At 41.0% G+C, this 18777-nt stretch overlaps 1 protein-coding gene across 1 annotated transcript in view; it reads left to right on the top strand.

Moving 5' to 3' along the window:
- Positions 1 to 17853, top strand: part of LOC137413040 (bcl-2-related protein A1-like) — a 52455-nt gene extending 34602 nt beyond the window's left edge. The window contains exons 2-3 of the mRNA XM_068098423.2: positions 11079 to 11361; positions 16459 to 17853. Of these exons, the coding sequence (XP_067954524.1) occupies positions 11079 to 11361; positions 16459 to 16584 (409 nt within the window). The 3' untranslated portion in view covers positions 16585 to 17853. The remainder of the gene's footprint in view (positions 1 to 11078; positions 11362 to 16458) is intronic.
- Positions 17854 to 18777: the final 924 nt, after the last annotated feature.

Here is an 18777-nt window from a genome sequence, read left to right as displayed (position 1 = left end):
GATCTCTCCATACAGGTTGCTTCTGTCAAACCAGACGTGATCTGCTTAACAGAAACTTTCCTCCTTTATGATGTCTCTGATTCCATAGTATCTCTCCCGGGCTACTCCCTCCTCCGGTATGATAGACCTGAGCCTCGTCCTGGAGGCGGGGTTGCTATCTTTATCAAAAACTCTCTTCCTCACTCGCCCTGCACTGCACTCTCTCCACCTCACCCCCAGGAATACCTCTGGCTATGGCTTCCCCTTCGCTCCCACCTCTTGTTCATATGTGTGTTGTACCGTCCACCAAACAGTGATGACTCCATCTACATCTCGCTGTCTGATGATATGGACCAACTTCTATCTACTCATCCCAACTCTCTCTTCCTCATATGTGGTGATTTCAATTGTCACCATGCCAGTTGGCTGGGTGTGGGTACCTCTCTCACCAGCCATGGCTCTTCAGCAAAGGACTTCTGCGACTCACTGGGACTGACACAATCTGTCAATTTCCCGACCCGGATCTCAGTCAACGGAACATCTTCTCTTCTGGACTTGGTTATGACTAACTTCCCTGAAAATGTCTGCTGCTCTTCTTCTGCTCCGATCGGATCATCTGATCATGTCCTTGTTAAAGTGGACATCTCTCTGACCATCCTCAGGGAGCCTGCTCAGCGTCGACGAGTCTGGCATTTCACTCAGGCCAACTGGCACGGTCTTCAAGCAGCCATCAATCATCTGGACTGGTCTCCCATCTCTACCACCTCTGACATCAACTCATCCTGGGAATTCTTCCAAAGTAAATTGCTCTCTCTCATGCACAGATTTATCCCATCTCGTCTTCAGTTGTCATACCCTTCCTCCCGTCCATGGTACACGGAATCTTGTGCTGAGGCTGTTGCCCAGAAACAACTTGCCTTCGTCTCCTGGAAAGCAAATCCAACGGAAGGAAATCTCATTTCCTTTCACAAAGCCCGAAACAAGTGTGTGTCCACCCTCAGGAGAGCCAGGAAACAATATCTCTCCGTTCTCAAGACCGAACTCTCTTATCTGTCTCCCTCTTCCAAATCCTGGTGGCGTCTGGTCAAATCCGTTTCTGGTGTTTGTTCCCCCTCCATCCCCTCCCTTACCTCAAACGGCTACACAGCTGACTCCGCACGTGAAAAAGCTGAATGCCTCAACTCTGTGTTTGCCTCTAAATCTTGTGTCCCAAACCCATCCCTCTCTGTACCCACCATACCCAGTCGTACCCTGCTGCTCCTGGACTCCGTGTCCTTTCCTCCTGACAAGGTGGAAAAGTTTCTGTCAACCCTCGACTCTGATTCTGCAACTGGACCCGACGGCATCAGCCCACGGGTCCTAAAATCCTGCTCTGCTGCTCTATCTCACCCTCTCTCTGTTCTCTTCACCCTCTCTTTTGCTCAAGGTCAACTGCCATCTGCTTGGAAATCAGCCAACATCACCGCTTTGCACAAAAAAGGTGCAAAAACAGATCCTAGCAACTACAGACCAATCAGCCTTCTCCCAATAATAATTGTCAATTATAATAATTATCAGCAAAGTCATGGAATCCATCATTGCTTCGGATATGAAATCTTTCCTCTTCTCCAATGGCTTGATCTCTGATCATCAATTTGGTTTCAGACCAGGTCACTCTACTCTGGACATGCTGCTTCTGCTGTCTCAACAATGGATGGAGGTCCTCAATGCCAAACAGGAAATTAGAGCTGTCTCCCTTGACATATCACGTGCCTTCGACACGGTCTGGCACCCCGCTCTGCTCACCAAACTCTCCTCCTTTGGTATCCATGGAAATCTCCACGCATGGCTGGCGGACTTCCTCTCTAGTCGTCGTCAACGTGTGGCCCTGAATGGGTTTCTCTCATCTCCTCTTCCTGTTCAGGCTGGAGTTCCCCAAGGCAGTGTTCTGGGCCCCGTGCTTTTTCTGGTCTTCATCAATGATCTCTCTGACTCTCTCGAAAATCCTCTCTATCTCTTTGCTGATGACTCCACTCTCTGCCGCTCCATTCCTCTTCCCTCAGATCGGCAGTCTGCTGCCTCCTCACTCTCTGAAGACCTGGACAAAATCACAGACTGGTCAAACAAGTGGAACATGTCTTTCAATCCTGACAAATCTCACACTCTTACTATGTCTCTCCGAAAAGATCGACTGGACAACCCTCCCATCTACTTTCTCAACAATCCTCTCCAAGAAGTTCTGTCGCTCAAGATTTTGGGTCTCACTATCTGCCATGATCTTTCTTGGGAAAACCACATTTCCAAGCTGGCCTCCAAAGCCAGTCGCCGACTGGGTATCCTCCGTCGTGCGAAGTCCTTCCTCGGCACACCTGAGCTCCTCACCACATACAAGGCTTTCATCCGCAGCTCAATGGAATACTGTTCTCCCCTATGGGCCGGTGCTCCTGCCTCACACCTAGCTCGGCTTCACGCTGTTGAAACCAAAGCTTTCAGAATTATTGGAATCTCCCGCGATGAAGCTATCTCTGAGGGCCTTTCACTCACTCACCGCAGGCAGGTAGGTGGTCTTTCTGTCTTCTACCGACTCCTCTCCGGCCTTGCACCCCCAGCTCTCTCTGTGCTCTGTCCCCCAAATATTCCTACAGGTCGCACAAGATCTGCCAGCAACCCTCTGATGGTTAAACTGCCGAAATCTCGGCTCTCTGCTCACCTTCACTCTTTCATTCCTCTTTTCTCCCGCCTCTGGAACAAACTCCCTCACTCCCTTCAATCCCACTCCTCCCTCCAGGTCTTTAAAACAGCTGTTCACCACCATCTCTTATCTTCCCCCATCCAAAACCTTGATCTTTTCTACCCCCGCTAATGCACCCCAGATCCACCTTGTTTGAAATTCCAACTTCTTTCCTGGAAGTCCTGGCAGTGTCCATATGTTTTATACCTCTCCCACCGCCCCCTTCCCATGCCCCCCCCCCCCCCCCCAAAGCCCTCGCCCTCTCTCAGATCTCTCGATGTCTCCATGTCTCTCGGTCCCTGCTCTCAAATGTTGTGTTTGTGTCCTTCCCCCTCTCTCCCCATCTTGTCTACCGCTCCCGATGTTATATGTTTTATGTGTCGGTTTGTCTTTCTGTGTGATTAATGTTCGCTCTTTCACGAGCCTCGATCTTGTATACAAAAAAAAACAAAAAACAAACAACCAAAAAAAAAAACACCTCTCCCTCCCAAAGCAGCCTTGATGAGCTGCATTGCGGTATTGCCGGGCGCCGCCGCGCTGTAGGATATTTAATTATTTGGCATGGGGGCGGTGTACTTTGAATGTATGTGTACTTGTTGTACACCGCTCCTTACCTATGCCATCTCCAGGCATTGCAAATCGTCATTGCCGGGCACCAAAGGGGGCTCGGCAGTGACGCACGCTGAAAGAGAGTACTCAGTTTTCACTCTGGTTTCTTTCTTGTTGTACACCGCTCCTTTCCTATGCCATCTCCAGGCATTGCAAATCGTCATTGCCGGGCACCAAAGGGGGCTCGCACGCTGAAAGAGAGTACTCAGTTTTCACTCTGGTTTCTTTCTTGTTTTCTTTCTTGTTTGTTTTCTTTCTTGTTTGTTTGTCTGGACGATATCTCAGCCATCCTTTGAGCTAGGAAGCTGAAATTTCGGCACAATAGTGAGCAAGTCCTTTGTCAAAAACGGTATTTTTTTTTTTGATTAATCAATAAATTGAGCAGTTATTTAATTATTAGCGATTAATTAAGTACTTATTTAATTAATCAAATTTCCTTTCGCTTCTGACCATTAACTCAGGCACCTTTTGAGTTAGGAAGCTGATATTTGGACATGCCAATGACCAGGTGATTTGGCTGCAAAGGATATTTTTGATTTATTAATTAATCAATCAATCGATTAATTATTTAATTATTCGATTAATGACAAAAAAATTTTTTTTTTTTAAGTTACAGATTCTAATGAAATAGTGGTAGTTTATGTGTTCTCTGACCAAATTGATTAATAATTTGATTTTTTTATGATTATTATTTATTTATTTTCATTATTAATTATTTATTTATTTTCTTTCTCATTTGGCCAATATCTCAGGCACCTTTTGAGCTGGGAAGCTAATATTTGGACATGAGTGACCAAGTGATGTGACTATCAAGGATATTTTTGATTTATTGATTAATCATTTCATCTATTAATTATTAATTGATTAATCGATTAATTATTTCTTGAGTAATCAATTAATTATTTAATTTTTTATAAATGACTTATTTAATTAAATTTCTAAAAGATACATCTTCGGATGAAGCACTAGTGGTTTAGTTATGCGATTAGCCAATTGATTATGAAAATATTTTGTGATATTCTTTTATTGATTTTAATTATACAATTAATCAATCAATTAGTGTACACCTCTCCCTCCCAATGCAGCCTCAATGAGCTGCACTGCGGTATTGCCGGACGCCGTAGGCACCCCGGCAATGCCGCGCTGCAGCATATTTAATTTTTTGGCATGGGGCGGTGTACTTTGAATGTATGTGTACTTGTTTGTTTGTTTGTTTTCTTTCTTGTTTGTTTGTCCGGACGATATCTCAGCCATCCTTTGAGCTAGGAAGCTGAAATTTCGGCACAATAGTGAGCAAGTCCTTTGTCAAAAACTGTATTTTTTTTTTTGATTAATCAATAAATTGAGGAGTTATTTAATTATTAGCGATTAATTTAGTACTTATTTAATTAATTAAATTTCATTTCTCTTCTGACCATTAACTCAGGCACCTTTTGAGTTAGGAAGCTGATATTTGGACATGCCAATGACCAGGTGATTTGGCTGCAAACGCTATTTTTGATTTATTAATTAATCAATCAATTAATCGATTAATTATTTAATTATTCGATTAATGACTAAATTTTTTTTTTAAAGTTACAGATTCTGATGAAATGGTGGTGGTTTATGTGTTCTCTGACCGAATTGATTAATAATTTAATTTTTTTAATGATCATTATTTATTTATTTATTATTTATTTATTTAATTAATTAATTCTTTGATGAATGACCAAAAAAAATTTTTTTTTTAAGTTACAGATTCTGATGAAATGGTGGTGGTTTATTTGTTCTCTGACCGAATTGATTAATAATTTAATTTTTTTATGATTATTATTTATTTATTTTCATTATTAATCATTTATTTATCTTTCTCATTTGGCCAATATCTCAGGCACCTTTTGAGCTCAGAAGTTAATATTTGGACATGAGTGACCAAGTGATGTGGCTATCAAGGATATTTTTGATTTATTGATCAATTAATCAATTAATCGATTAATTATTTAATTATTTGATTAATGACAATTTTTTTTCTTTTCTTCCCAGTTACAGATTCTGATGAAATGGTGGTGCTTTATGTGTTCTGTGACCGAATTGATTAATAATTTAATTTTTTTATGATTATTATTTCTTTATTTTCATTATTAATCATTTATTTATTTTCTTTCTCATTTGGCCAATATCTCAGGCACCTTTTGAGCTGGGAAGCTAATATTTGGACATGAGTGACCAAGTGATGTGGCTATCAAGGATATTTTTGATTTATTGATTAATCATTTCATCTATTAATTATTTATTGATTAATCGATTAATTATTTATTGAGTAATCAATTAATTATTTAATTTTTTATAAATGACTTATTTCATTAAATTTCTAAAAGATACATCTTCGGATGAAGCACTCGTGGTTTAGTTATGCGATTAGCCAATTGATTATGAAAATATTTTGTGATAATCTTTTATTGATTTTAATTATACAATTAATCAATCAATTAGCGTACACCTCTCCCTCCCAATGCAGCCTCAATGAGCTGCACTGCGGTATTGCCGGGCGCCGGAGGCACCCCGGCAATGCCGCGCTGCAGCATATTTAATTATTTGGCATGGGGCGGTGTACTTTGAATGTATGTGTACTTGTTTATTTATTTATTTGGTATGGAGGTGGTGTGCTTTGAATGTATCTGTATGTGTTATTTATTTATTTATTTGGTATGGAGGCGGTGTGCTTTGAATGTATCTGTATTTGTTATTTATTTATTTATTTGGTATGGAGGCGTTGTGCTTTGAATGTATCTGTATTTGTTATTTATTTATTTATTTGGTATGGAGGCGGTGTGCTTTGAATGAATCTGTATTTGTTATTTATTTATTTATTTGGTATGGAGGCGGTGTGCTTTGAATGAATCTGTATTTGTTGTTTATTTATTTATTTGGTATGGAGGCGGTGTGCTTTGAATGAATCTGTATTGTACACCGCTCCTTTCCTATGCCATCTCCAGGCATTGCAAATCGTCATTGCTGGGCACCGAAGGGGGCTCGGCAGTGACGCACGCTGAAAGAGAGTACTCAGTTTTCACTCTGGTTGTTTGTTTGTTTGTTTGTTTTCTTTCTTGTTGTGCACCGCTCCTTTCCTATGCCACCTCCAGGCATTGCAAATCGTCATTGCCGGGCACCGAAGGGGGTTCGGCAGTGACGCACGCTGAAAGAGAGTACTCAGTTTTCACTCTGGTTGTTTATTTTCTTGCTTGTTTTCTTGCTTGTTTTCTTGCTTTCTTGTTTGTTTGTCCGGACGATATCTCAGCCATCCTTTGAGCTAGGAAGCTGAAATTTTGGCACAATAGTGAGAAAGTGCTTTGTCAAAAACGGTATTTTTTGTTTTTTGATTAATCAATAAATTGAGGAGTTATTTAATTATTAGCGATTAATTAAGTACTTATTTAATTAATCAAATTTCCTTTCTCTTCTGACCATTAACTCAGGCACCTTTTGAGTTAGGAAGCTGATATTTGGACATGCCAATGACCAGGTGATTTGGCTGCAAAGGATATTTTTGATTTATTAATTAATCAATTAATCGATTAATTATTTAATTATTCGATTAATGACAAAAAAGTTTTTTTTTTAAAGTTACAGATTCTGATGAAATAGTGGTAGTTTATGTGTTCTCTGACCAAATTGATTAATAATTTAATTTTTTTATGATTATTATTTATTTATTTTCATTATTAATCATTTATTTATTTTCTTTCTCATTTGGCCAATATCTCAGGCACCTTTTGAGCTGGGAAGCTAATATTTGGACATGAGTGACCAAGTGATGTGGCTATCAAGGATATTTTTGATTTATTGATTAATCATTTCATCTATTAATTATTTATTGATTAATCGATTAATTATTTATTGAGTAATCAATTAATTATTTAATTTTTTATAAATGACTTATTTAATTAAATTTCTAAAAGATACATCTTCGGATGAAGCACTAGTGGTTTAGTTATGCGATTAGCCAATTGATTATGGAAATATTTTGTGATAATCTTTTATTGATTTAAATTTTACAATTAATCAATCAATTAATGTACACCTCTCCCTCCCAATGCAGCCTCAATGAGCTGCACTGCGGTATTGCCGGGCACCGGAGGCGCCCCGGCAATGCCGCGCTGCAGCATATTTAATTATTTGGCATGGGGCGGTGTACTTTGAATGTATGTGTACTTGTTTTCTTGTTTTCTTGTTTTCTTTCTTGTTTGTTTGTTTGTCCGGACGATATCTCAGCCATCCTTTGAGCTAGGAAGCTGAAATTTCGGCACAGTAGTGAGCAAGTCCTTTGTCAAAAAGGGTATTTTTTGTTTTGGGAATAATCAATTAATTGAGGAGTTATTTAATTATTAGCGATTAATTAAGTACTTATTTAATTAATCAAATTTCCTTTCTCTTCTGACCATTAACTCAGGCACCTTTTGAGTTAGGAAGCTGATATTAGGACATGCCAATGACCAGGTGATTTGGCTGCAAATGCTATTTTTGATTTATTAATTAATCAATTAAGCAATTAATCGATTAATTATTTAATTATTCGATTAATGACTAATTTTTTTTTTTTTTAAGTTACAGATTCTGATGAAATGGTGGTGGTTTATGTGTTCTATGACCGAATTGATTAATAATTTAATTTTTTAATGATTATTATTTATTTATTTTCATTATTAATCATTTATTTATTTTCTTTCTCATTTGGCCAATATCTCAGGCACCTTTTGAGCTGGGAAGCTAATATTTGGACATGACAGTGACCAAGTGATGTGGCTATCAAGGATATTTTTGATTTATTGATTAATCATTTAATCGATTAATTATTTATTGATTAATCGATTAATTATTTAATTTTTTTGAATGACTTATTTAATAAGATACATCTTCTGATGAAGCACTAGTGGTTTAGTTATGCTATTAGCCAATTGATTATGAAAATATTTTGTGATAATCTTTTATTGATTTTAACTATACAATTAATCAATCAATTAGTGTACACCTCTCCCTCCCAATGCAGCCTCAATGAGCTGCATTGCGGTATTTCCGGGCGCCCGAGGCGCCCCGGCAATGCCGCGCTGTAGGATATTTAATTATTTGGCAAGGGGGCGGTGTACTTTGAATGTATCTGTACTTGTTTGTTATTTATTTATTTATTTGGTTATGGAGGCGGTATACTTTGAATGTGTCTGTACTTGTTATTTATTTATTTATTTAGCATGGGGCGGCGTACTTTGAATGTATCTGTATTTGTTATTTATTTATTTATTTGGTATGGGGGCGTTGTACTTTGAATGTATTTGTATTTGTTATTTATTTATTTATTTAGCATGGGGTGGTGTACTTTGAATGTACCTGTATTTGTTATTTATTTATTTATTTGGTATGGAGGCGGTGTGCTTTGAATGTATTTGTATTTGTTATTTATTTATTTATTTATTTGGTATGGTGGTGGTGTGCTTTGAATGTGTCTGTACTTGTTATTTATTTATTTATTTGGCATGGGGGCGTTGTACTTTGAATGTATTTGTATTTGTTATTTATTTCTTTATTTAGCATGGGGCGGTGTACTTTGAATGTATCTTTATTTGTTATTTATTTATTTGGTATGGAGGCGGTGTGCTTTGAATGTATCTGTATTTGTTATTTATTTATTTATTTGGTATGGAGGCGGTGTGCTTTGAATGTATCTGTATTTGTTATTTATTTATTTATTTGGTATGGAGGTGGTGTGCTTTGAATGTATCTGTATTTGTTATTTATTTATTTATTTGGTATGGAGGTGGTGTGCTTTGCATGTCTGTACTTGTTATTTATTTATTTATTTGGTATGGAGGTGGGGTACTTTGAATGTATTTGTATTTGTTATTTATTTATTTATTTGAATAAATACATGTTTTTTGAACATGAATGAAAAATGTTTTTTTAAATTTATTTATTTATTTATTTATTTAGCATGGGGCGGTGTACTTTCAATGTATCTGTATTTGTTATTTATTTATTTATTTGGTATGGAGGCGTTGTAATTTGAATGTATCTGTATTTGTTATTTATTTATTTATTTGGTATGGAGGTGGGGTACTTTGAATGTATCTGTATTTGTTATTTATTTATTTATTTGGTATGGAGGTGGGGTACTTTGAATGTATCTGTATTTGTTATTTCTTTATTTATTTGGTATGGAGGTGGGGTACTTTGAATGTATCTGTATTTGTTATTTATTTATTTATTTAGCATGGGGCAGTGAACTTTGAATGTACCTGTATTTGTTATTTATTTATTTGGTATGGAGGCATTGTACTTTGAATGTATTTGTATTTGTTATTTATTTATTTATTTAGCATGGGGCGGTGTACTTTGAATGTATCTGTATTTGTTATTTATTTATTTATTTGGTATGGAGGCGTTGTACTTTGAATGTATCTGTATTTGTTATTTATTTATTTATTTGGTATGGAGGCGGTGTGCTTTGAATGTATCTGTATTTGTTATTTATTTATTTATTTGGTGTGGAGGCGGTGTGCTTTGAATGTATCTGTATTTGTTATTTATTTATTTATTTGGTATGGAGGCGGTGTGCTTTGAATGTATCTGTATTTGTTATTTATTTATTTATTTGGTATGGAGGTGGGGTACTTTGAATGTATCTGTATTTGTTATTTATTTATTTATTTGGTATGGAGGCGGTGTACTTTGAATGTATCTGTATTTGTTATTTATTTATTTATTTGGTATGGAGGCGGTGTGCTTTGAATGTATCTGTATTTGTTATTTATTTATTTATTTGGTATGGAGGCGGTGTGCTTTGAATGTATCTGTATTTGTTATTTATTTATTTATTTGGTATGGAGGTGGGGTACTTTGAATGTATCTGTATTTGTTATTTATTTATTTATTTGGTATGGAGGCGGTGTGCTTTGAATGTATCTGTATTTGTTATTTATTTATTTATTTGGTATGGAGGCGGTGTGCTTTGAATGTATCTGTATTTGTTATTTATTTATTTATTTGGTATGGAGGCGGTGTGCTTTGAATGTATCTGTATTTGTTATTTATTTATTTATTTGGTATGGAGGTGGGGTACTTTGAATGTATCTGTGTTTGTTATTTATTTATTTATTTGGTATGGAGGTGGTGTGCTTTGAATGTATCTGTATTTGTTATTTATTTATTTATTTGGTATGGAGGTGGGGTACTTTGAATGTCTCTGTATTTGTTATTTATTTATTTATTTGGTATGGAGGCGGTGTGCTTTGAATGTATCTGTATTTGTTATTTATTTATTTATTTGGTATGGAGGCGGTGTGCTTTGAATGTATCTGTATTTGTTATTTATTTATTTATTTGGTATGGAGGCGGTGTGCTTTGAATGTATCTGTATTTGTTATTTATTTATTTATTTGGTATGGAGGCGTTGTACTTTGAATGTATCTGTATTTGTTATTTATTTATTTATTTGGTATGGAGGTGGGGTACTTTGAATGTATCTGTATTTGTTATATATTTATTTATTTATTTGGTATGGAGGTGGGGTACTTTGAATGTATCTGTATTTGTTATTTATTTATTTATTTGGTATGGAGGTGGGGTACTTTGAATGTATCTGTATTTGTTATTTATTTATTTATTTGGTATGGAGGTGGGGTACTTTGAATGTCTGTACTTGTTATTTTTTTTTCTCCTGCTATTATAATCAAAATGGTGTAACTCAACAAAACGTGTTCTTGTTTAGTGTGTTCCTTGAGGATCGACTGCAGGCCATCTTTTTTTCCAGACATTCTGTTGCATTGTCAAGCTACAAGCAGAGCCTGTGCAGCGAGTCGTGCTGCAACGTTGGCGCGGCGGCCGCACTCGAAGCAGTGGCCGCTGAGGTTTTCAGCGATGGCATCACCAACTGGGGTCGCATTGTGAGCTTGTTTGCCTTCACTGCTGAGATTGCACTGGCACGTTGTGCTGCTGGTGGAGATCGGGAAACGACGGTTGCTGCACTTAGTGCTGCGGCCACAAGGGGACTGGTTCAGCATGCCGGAAACTTTATTGCAAATAGCGGTGGATGGGTAAGTAAGTCTGCAGACAAACATCACTTGTTGGTCGACATTTGATATTTTCATTCCGACTTGGGATTCTTGTGTGCCACTGGCTAATTGTCAACAACATCAAGTTTTTCCTGGGGGCAAATCTTGCATTGCTGTTAGCATTGTCCCTGGAATTTTCCTCAATTGGGAAATAAACATGGAACCAAGAGATCAATCTCTTCCCCCAAAAATCTGTATGGTTGTTTCAAAATTTGGTTAAATAGAAAGTTATTCACTTTTCCTCCCCAATTCAAATTTGCTTTTCCTCCCAAAAAATGTACCATACATTAGTTGCTGTACTAGCATAGTACACAGACACTGTACTATACATAATTTGCTGTACGAGCACAGTAAACAGGTAATGCTTGTGTGTCATTGGGCACCTGTGCTGAGAGGACAGGTACACTTCGTGACTTTGAGGTTGTAAAGTCACATGGGTTCAGAAACACCTGTCGATCGTCACTTTGTTTTGTCGATCATATATGTGAGATTTTCGTTGCAGAAATATTGTTTGTCATTGTAATTTGTATCATGACCCGAAATAAGCCCAAATACTGAGAATATGGGACAAATGGCATTCTGGGAAGGAAGGAAAAGGGATTCGGGACAGTTCATTATAAAGCAGGGTGGCTGTTCACAGAGCATGATGCATGGCTGATTGAGGAGACCTCCTCTCCGGTCGCAGTCAACGTGTGGCACTGCATGGAATTCTCTCATCTCCCCGTCCTGTTCTGGCTGGAGTTCCCCAAGGTAGTGTTCTGGGCCCTATGCTATTTCTGGTCTTCATCAATGATCTCTCCGACTCTCTGGAAAATCCTCTATCTCTTTGCTGATGACTCCACTCTCTGACGCTCCATACCTCATCCCTCAGATCGGCAGTCTGCAGCCTCCTCACTCTCTGCAGACATGGACAAAATCACAGACTGGGCAAACAAGTGGAACATGTCATTCAATCCTGACAAATCTCACACTCTTACTATGTCTCTCCGAAAAGACCATCTGGACAACCCTCCCATTTACTTTCTCAACAATCCTCTCCAAGAAGTTCTGTCACTCAAGCTTTTGGGTCTCACTATCTGCCATGATCTTTCTTGGGAAAACCACATTTCCAAGCTGGACTCCAAAGCCAGTCGCTGACTGGGCATCCTCCCAGTCCTTCCTTGGCACACCTGAGCTCCTCACCACATACAAGGCTTTCATCCGCAGCTCAATGGAATACTGCTCTCCCCTCTGAGCCGGTGCTCCTTCCTCACACCTAGCTCGTCTTCACGCTGTTGAAACCAAAGCTTTCAGAATCATTGGAATCTCCCACGATGAAGCTAACTCCGAGGGCCTTTCTCTCTCTCTCACCGCAGGCAGGTTGGTGGTCTTTCTGTCTTCTACCGACTCCTCTCTGGCCTAGTTCCCCCAGCTCTGTCTGTGCTCTGTCCGCAAAATATTCCTTCAGGTCGCACAAGATCTGCCAACAACCCTCTTCTGGTGAAACTGCCAAAATCAAGACTCTCTGCTCACCTTCACTCCTTCATTCCTCTTTTTCCCCGCCTCTGGAACAAACTCCCTCACTCTCTTCAATCCCACTCCTCCCTCTAGGTATTTAAAGCAGCTGTTCACCACCATCTTTTATCTTCCCCCATCCAAAACCTTGATCTTTTCTACCCCCGTTAATTCACCCCAGATCCACTTTTTTTAAATTCCGACTTCTTTCCTGGAAGTCCGAAGAGTGTTCATGTGTTTTATACCTACACTATTAGTGTTTCCCCTCTCTCTCTCCCCTCTTGGTGTTTCTCTCTCTGCTGTTGGTGTTTTCCCCCCTCTCTCTCTGCTGTTGGTGTTTCCCCCCTCTCTCTGCTGTTGGTGTTCCACCCTCCCCCCTCTCTCTCTCTCTCCGCTGTTGGTGTTTCCCCCCTCTCCCTGCTGTTGGTGTTTCCCCCCCTATCTCTGCTGTTTGTGTTTCCCCCCCTCTCCCTGTTGTTCATGTTTCCTCCCTCTCTCTGCCGTTGGTGTCCTCCTCCCCCTCTCTCTCTCCCTGCTGTTGGTGTTTCCCCCCCCTATCTCTGCTGTTGGTGTCCCCCCCTCTCTCTCTCTGCTGTTCGTGTTTCCCCCCTCTCTCTGCCGTTGGTGTCCTCCTCCCCCTCTCTCTCTCTCTGCTGTTGGTGTTTCCCACCTTCTCCCTGCTGTTGGTGTCCCCACCTCTCTCTCCCTGCTGTTGGTGTCCCCCCCTCTCTCTCCCTGCTGTTGGTGTCCCCCCCCCCCCTCTCTCTCTCTCTCTGCTGTTGGTGTTTCCCTCCTCTCTCTGCCGTTGGTGTCCCCTCCTCTCTCTCTCTCCGCTGTTGTTGTTTCCCCCCCCCCCCCTCTCTCTCTCTCTGCTGTTGGTGTTTCCCCTCCTCTCTCTGCTGTTGGTGTTTCCCACCTCTCTCTCTCTGCTGTTGGTGTTACCCCCCCCCCTCCTCCCTCTCTCTCTCTCTCTCTCTGCTGTTGGTGTTTCTCCCCTCTCTCTCTCTGCTGTTGGTGTTTCTCCCCTCTCTCTCTCTGCTGTTGGTGTTTCCTTTCTCTCTCTCTCTCTCTCTCACTCTCTCTCTCACTCTCTCTCTCTCTCCTGTTGGTGTTTCCCCCCTCTCTCTCTGGTTACCCCTGAACCTTTGGATCCCTCCTCATCCTTTATTTACCAACTGATTGCTCTGAAACCTGATACAGCCCTTCTACCTGATGGTCCACAGGACCGCTCAGTCTTAGATATTTCGAATTCGGATCAGGGAGCCCCCAAGGGGCATTCCCCCTAATCAGCAGAGGTCTGAACGATGACCTCAAGAGATGACCGTCAGCCCACTTGGGGATATTTATTTTTTCATTACCAACCGACTTCTCTTCTCTTCAGTAGAAAAAGGTGGGGGGCAGGGGATTGACAGCAACAGCAGGGTTGAGGGACAAAATAGACAGTAATTTGGAGAAATAAGGGACTTGGGGAAGAATGACAGTAAAGGGGTGAACGAGATGGATACAGCCACAAAGTCTGAAGGGAAGGAAAAATTGGAAACCCGGAAAGGTTAGGATTGTGGTTGTGAGATGACCTGAAATGGTGGTGAAAAGCAGCTTTGAAGACCTGGAGTGGAGAATGAGATTGAAGAGAATGTGAAAGTTGGTTCTACAGGTGGGAAAAAAGAAGAACGAATGGGTGAAGGTGAGCAGTAATCCTGGATTTAGGTAGCGTCATCAGAAGGGGGTTGATGGTGGATCGCGAAATGATGGTGGTGAAAAGAAGGGGGTTGATGGTGCCCTGCAGAAACCCAGGGTGGACAGAGCATGGAAAGGGCAGAGGGTGCGAGACCATAGAGGAGTCGGTAGAAGACAGAAAGACCACCAATCTGCCCGTGGTGGAGATTCCAATGGAGATGCCAATGATTCTGAAAGCTTTGGTTTCTGCAGCGTGTAGCCGAGCTAGGTGTGAGGCAGGTGCACCAGCCCAGAGGGGAGAGCAGTATTCCTTTGAGCTGTGGATGAAAGCCTTGTATGTGATGAGGAGCTCTGTTGTGCCAAGGAAGAACTTCGCATGACGGAGGATGGCCAATAGGTGACTGGCTTTGGAAGCCAGCTTGGAAAATTCTGGAAGCCAATCTTTTGTGATTGTAAGGTACATATGCATTCTTCTAGTCATCACTCGTTGAGCCCTTAACCCTTGGACCCCAGTAGCCGGTTTACCGGCCGCTATTCAAATCTCCACAGACTGGCCGGCACATGCTTTTTATGTATATTTATTTTCATGGTCTGAGGCCCATAATGGAGCTCGTTTTATACATAGTCCAAGGCTAATTTTCTCTTGTTTCCAATCAGATCACGAGCAACTTCCTGAGTGTTACGGGTTCCTCTACGATCTCCTGGTCTCGGTATACTTCCGAACCCCGAGAGGAGCCATGGCAGAAAAATACATTACTCTGGGTTAGAAATCAATAGTGAAACCACACCCGTGATTATAAACAAACAAATATTGTATTGAAAATCACACCAGAATAACAGTACAACCAATGCAATAGCAATCAAAAGTACACTTCATACATCTTATGATGGTACCATCAGCTACCAGGCATAAGGTAACTCACTGCATTCCCAGTGAGTGAACAAGAACCCTCCTCAATGTCTCTATAACTCCCAGGTGATCCACTCCTGCGAGTAGTGATGAGACGATGGGGCGATTACTGAAGCGTAGGCAAAGCGCAGACAGTCACGTGGTCCAAACCGAAGGTAAACTGGCAGTGGGATGGGAAGTCCCAAAGGCCCCCTCCAGACGTGCACGTTCACAGCTCAATCAGCAAACCGCAACGTAATTGGAGACGAAGCGGTCGCACACACACATCCCCGACAGACAGTAGGATGTTGGGGTAAAGCTGGCGCGAAGCAAAACCTTTGTAGGTGTCCGAAGCGCGAGGTTCAAAATGGCTGACGTCGATGCGACTAGGCGAGGATTCGTCGAAATCTCAGCGCCCAAACCTGACCGCAGATTTCTCAATTCCAGCGATAATTCCTATCGCCGGACGTCCTTTCAAGGAACTCAAAATTTCCTCGCGACTTTCGGTAGACCACGCTCGCTACGGAGCCTCGACGTCACGCGTCTTCTCCGATTTTTTCGCCACGCCTCTTCCTCTTCTCTCCCGTCGTCTTCCGGTTCGGTTTCCGGTATCATTTAAAGTTAGCCTTTTTAACTTTAGATAACTGTTCATGAATAATAAACCTTTTGAGAATAATAATAGTACATAATATCAGAACTATGTCACGTGGGTGAAAACCACAACAGCGGAAGTTACGAATCCATAACACTGAGCAATATGCAACATTTAAAAAAAGATTTGACCCCCAGTATATGCCCCAGGGGGTGGCGACGTAGGATCAAAGGGCCAAAGCGGGAAATTTTCTAACTCAAAATTTGATATTGGGTCCTACTTGGTGGAACTTTTTGCCATCTTTCCAACTTGCTTTAGGTTGTACTCCTGGGGACTTGTGATTGTGTGCTATCGACTTTGCTCTTACATTGCATGTTCGCTATGTTTGACCTCACAGCAGTTGCATTTCCTTGTCCCCTCGCTGCAGGATGATGGCTTCGTGCATTTCTTCGAGCAACAGAGGGATGATGCGTGGTTACGGGACCTCTTGGTGATGATTGCCGGCATTGGATTGACTGCAACACTGGCGTATCGTTTTGTTGCAACACGCTGAGTCGCTGAGCCAATCGGCGTGCGACCCGCGAGGTCAATTGTAAGGACACCGAGCGTCCGATAGGCCGACTGCATTCTGAACCTCGGGGATTAGGGTGGAGGCCTCCGGCACAGATCAGAGTCTGAGAGCTTCAAATGCATTTGAAGATGGTTCTTGGTCATGATAGACAGGTCGACTGTTAGTTGAGGTAGTAACTGAAAGTGGAGACTAGATTTGAAGACGTGAACCAGTGGTCGTCATTTTTTGGGTCGTGCTTTTTTGCATCTTTGGCAGGGTTTTTTGCAAGGTCATCCTCTTTTTTGTGCAAAGCTTTCACTGCTGAAGCATTTTTTAAGCAAGACAGAAGATGTTACAGTGTTTTTGGTTTAAAAGTACCATGGTAGTTGCGACTCCTTTTGGTAACGTTTCCTACAGTTTATCATCGGTGTAATTTTGCTTTCTGTTAATTTTCTCCATCAAGTTTTGTTTTTATCCCATTGCTCGTAGCTCCTTAATTGATGTATTATCTCGTCTAATATTTCAATGTTCTACCTATATTTAAATGTGATTGTAACAGTATTTGTTTGTAGGTTAGATCGGGTTTCCGACGGATCGGTTTGTTTGTGTGGAATGTTTGAACTCGAGGAAACGTTCTACAACACGGTGACCCCAAAAGCGATGCATTCTACGATGCGGATGCAAAACGATGAAATATTTGCAGACCTGCTGTTAGTTTTGCACGATTCCAATAGATGGCATCAGTGAGGAGTTTCCTTCTGTTGAAAGTGACAAATCCAAGTTTGCCTTTTCAATCACGGAACGAGACGTTGGGCCTAATGAGCGATATTCTAAGGAATTTCTTGTTGAGAATATTAGAACAGCTATTTTGTCATTCCTGTTAATTGATCTAGTTGTGCAAGCAACAATTTTGTGTTTATATTGTGAGATCAAATGTAATATTATTTGGAAGGAGGGATGGAGAGGTAGTAAAGGAAACCATTCGGTTAGAAAGTGGTTGAACGCACAGTCTATCTACCCAACTGTTCAGATTTCTTCTTGTAGGCCTTTAAAAGATTGCTGCCATTGACAGCATTCGAAACTGAATCCTGACGGGATATATTTATCATTAATGGATGTTTTTAGATTAATTTCAACAGGTGTACATAGTCTTGTCTTGTGCTGGTGTGAATGTGAATACAAAGGAGCGATGGTGCTGCCAGAAGAATATCAAATGTGTGTCTAAATGAAACTTGTGTACATTTTCTGCAAATAAAAAGGAGACTGTTGGGGGATAAACCTTGTGGATAATATAATGTATATAAATATTTTGGTGTGTTCGTACGTTAGTTATTCTTTCACGGCTAAAATGTAGCACCTGGAGGTCCCAGACATTTGGTGTAGGTACTTTAGAATCTGGCCAAGTTTAAAGCTAGCACGCGTTGGCCTTGATGTCTGTTTTGAGGCAACGATTGCCCATTATAAAGTGAATATTGGGATGTGGGCTCAGGCAGTGCTGCTGGCGGCCCACAGGCAAAAGGTAACCACCATGAGGCCGATAATTCCATAGCTTTTCAATGCCCAACATGTACCGAAACCATCACCAGGAAAAGGTCTAACCCTGACCCGAACCATATCCCCTCCCGCCCTCCCACAGGTAGCATTTGATGTTATTTATTTATTTTTGTACACATAGTGGAGGCTCGTGGAAGAGCTAGTACTAGTACACTAAGTGGATTAGGACCCAAAGGGACAAAAGGAACAGTAGAGAGAGGGGGGAAACACCCACAGCAGAGGTGAAGGCCAATGTGGAGGGAGAGTTGGACAAACAATGGGTGTGGGGAGGAATGGGGGACAGGAGATGAACCATCGGGTGGACAAGATGGAGGAATGGAGTGAATGGTGAACAATACAGGAGGAAACTCTCAGGAGGGGAAACTTGTAATATGGAAGGAGGAGGGATTGGGTGTTGGGGGGGGGGGGGTGGGGGGGGGGGGAGGGTTAACGAGGGTAGAAAAGATCGTGGTTTTGGATTGGGGACCATCGGAGATGGTGATGAACAACTGTTATGAAGACCTGGAGGAAAGACTGAGATTGAAGAGAATGTGAAAGTTGGTTATACAGGTGGGAAAAAGAGGAAAAATTCGTGGAGGTGGGCAGTGATGCTGTATTTGGGTAGTTTACCAGAAGAGGGTTGATGATGGACCATGTGTACCC

This window comes from Myxine glutinosa, chromosome 10 (genome assembly GCF_964187855.1).
Source record: "Myxine glutinosa chromosome 10, kmMyxGlut1.1, whole genome shotgun sequence".
Classification (NCBI taxonomy): Eukaryota; Metazoa; Chordata; class Myxini; order Myxiniformes; family Myxinidae; genus Myxine; species Myxine glutinosa.
Note: the sequence above shows the minus strand (reverse complement) of the source record. Positions and strands in the feature narration are given on the sequence as shown.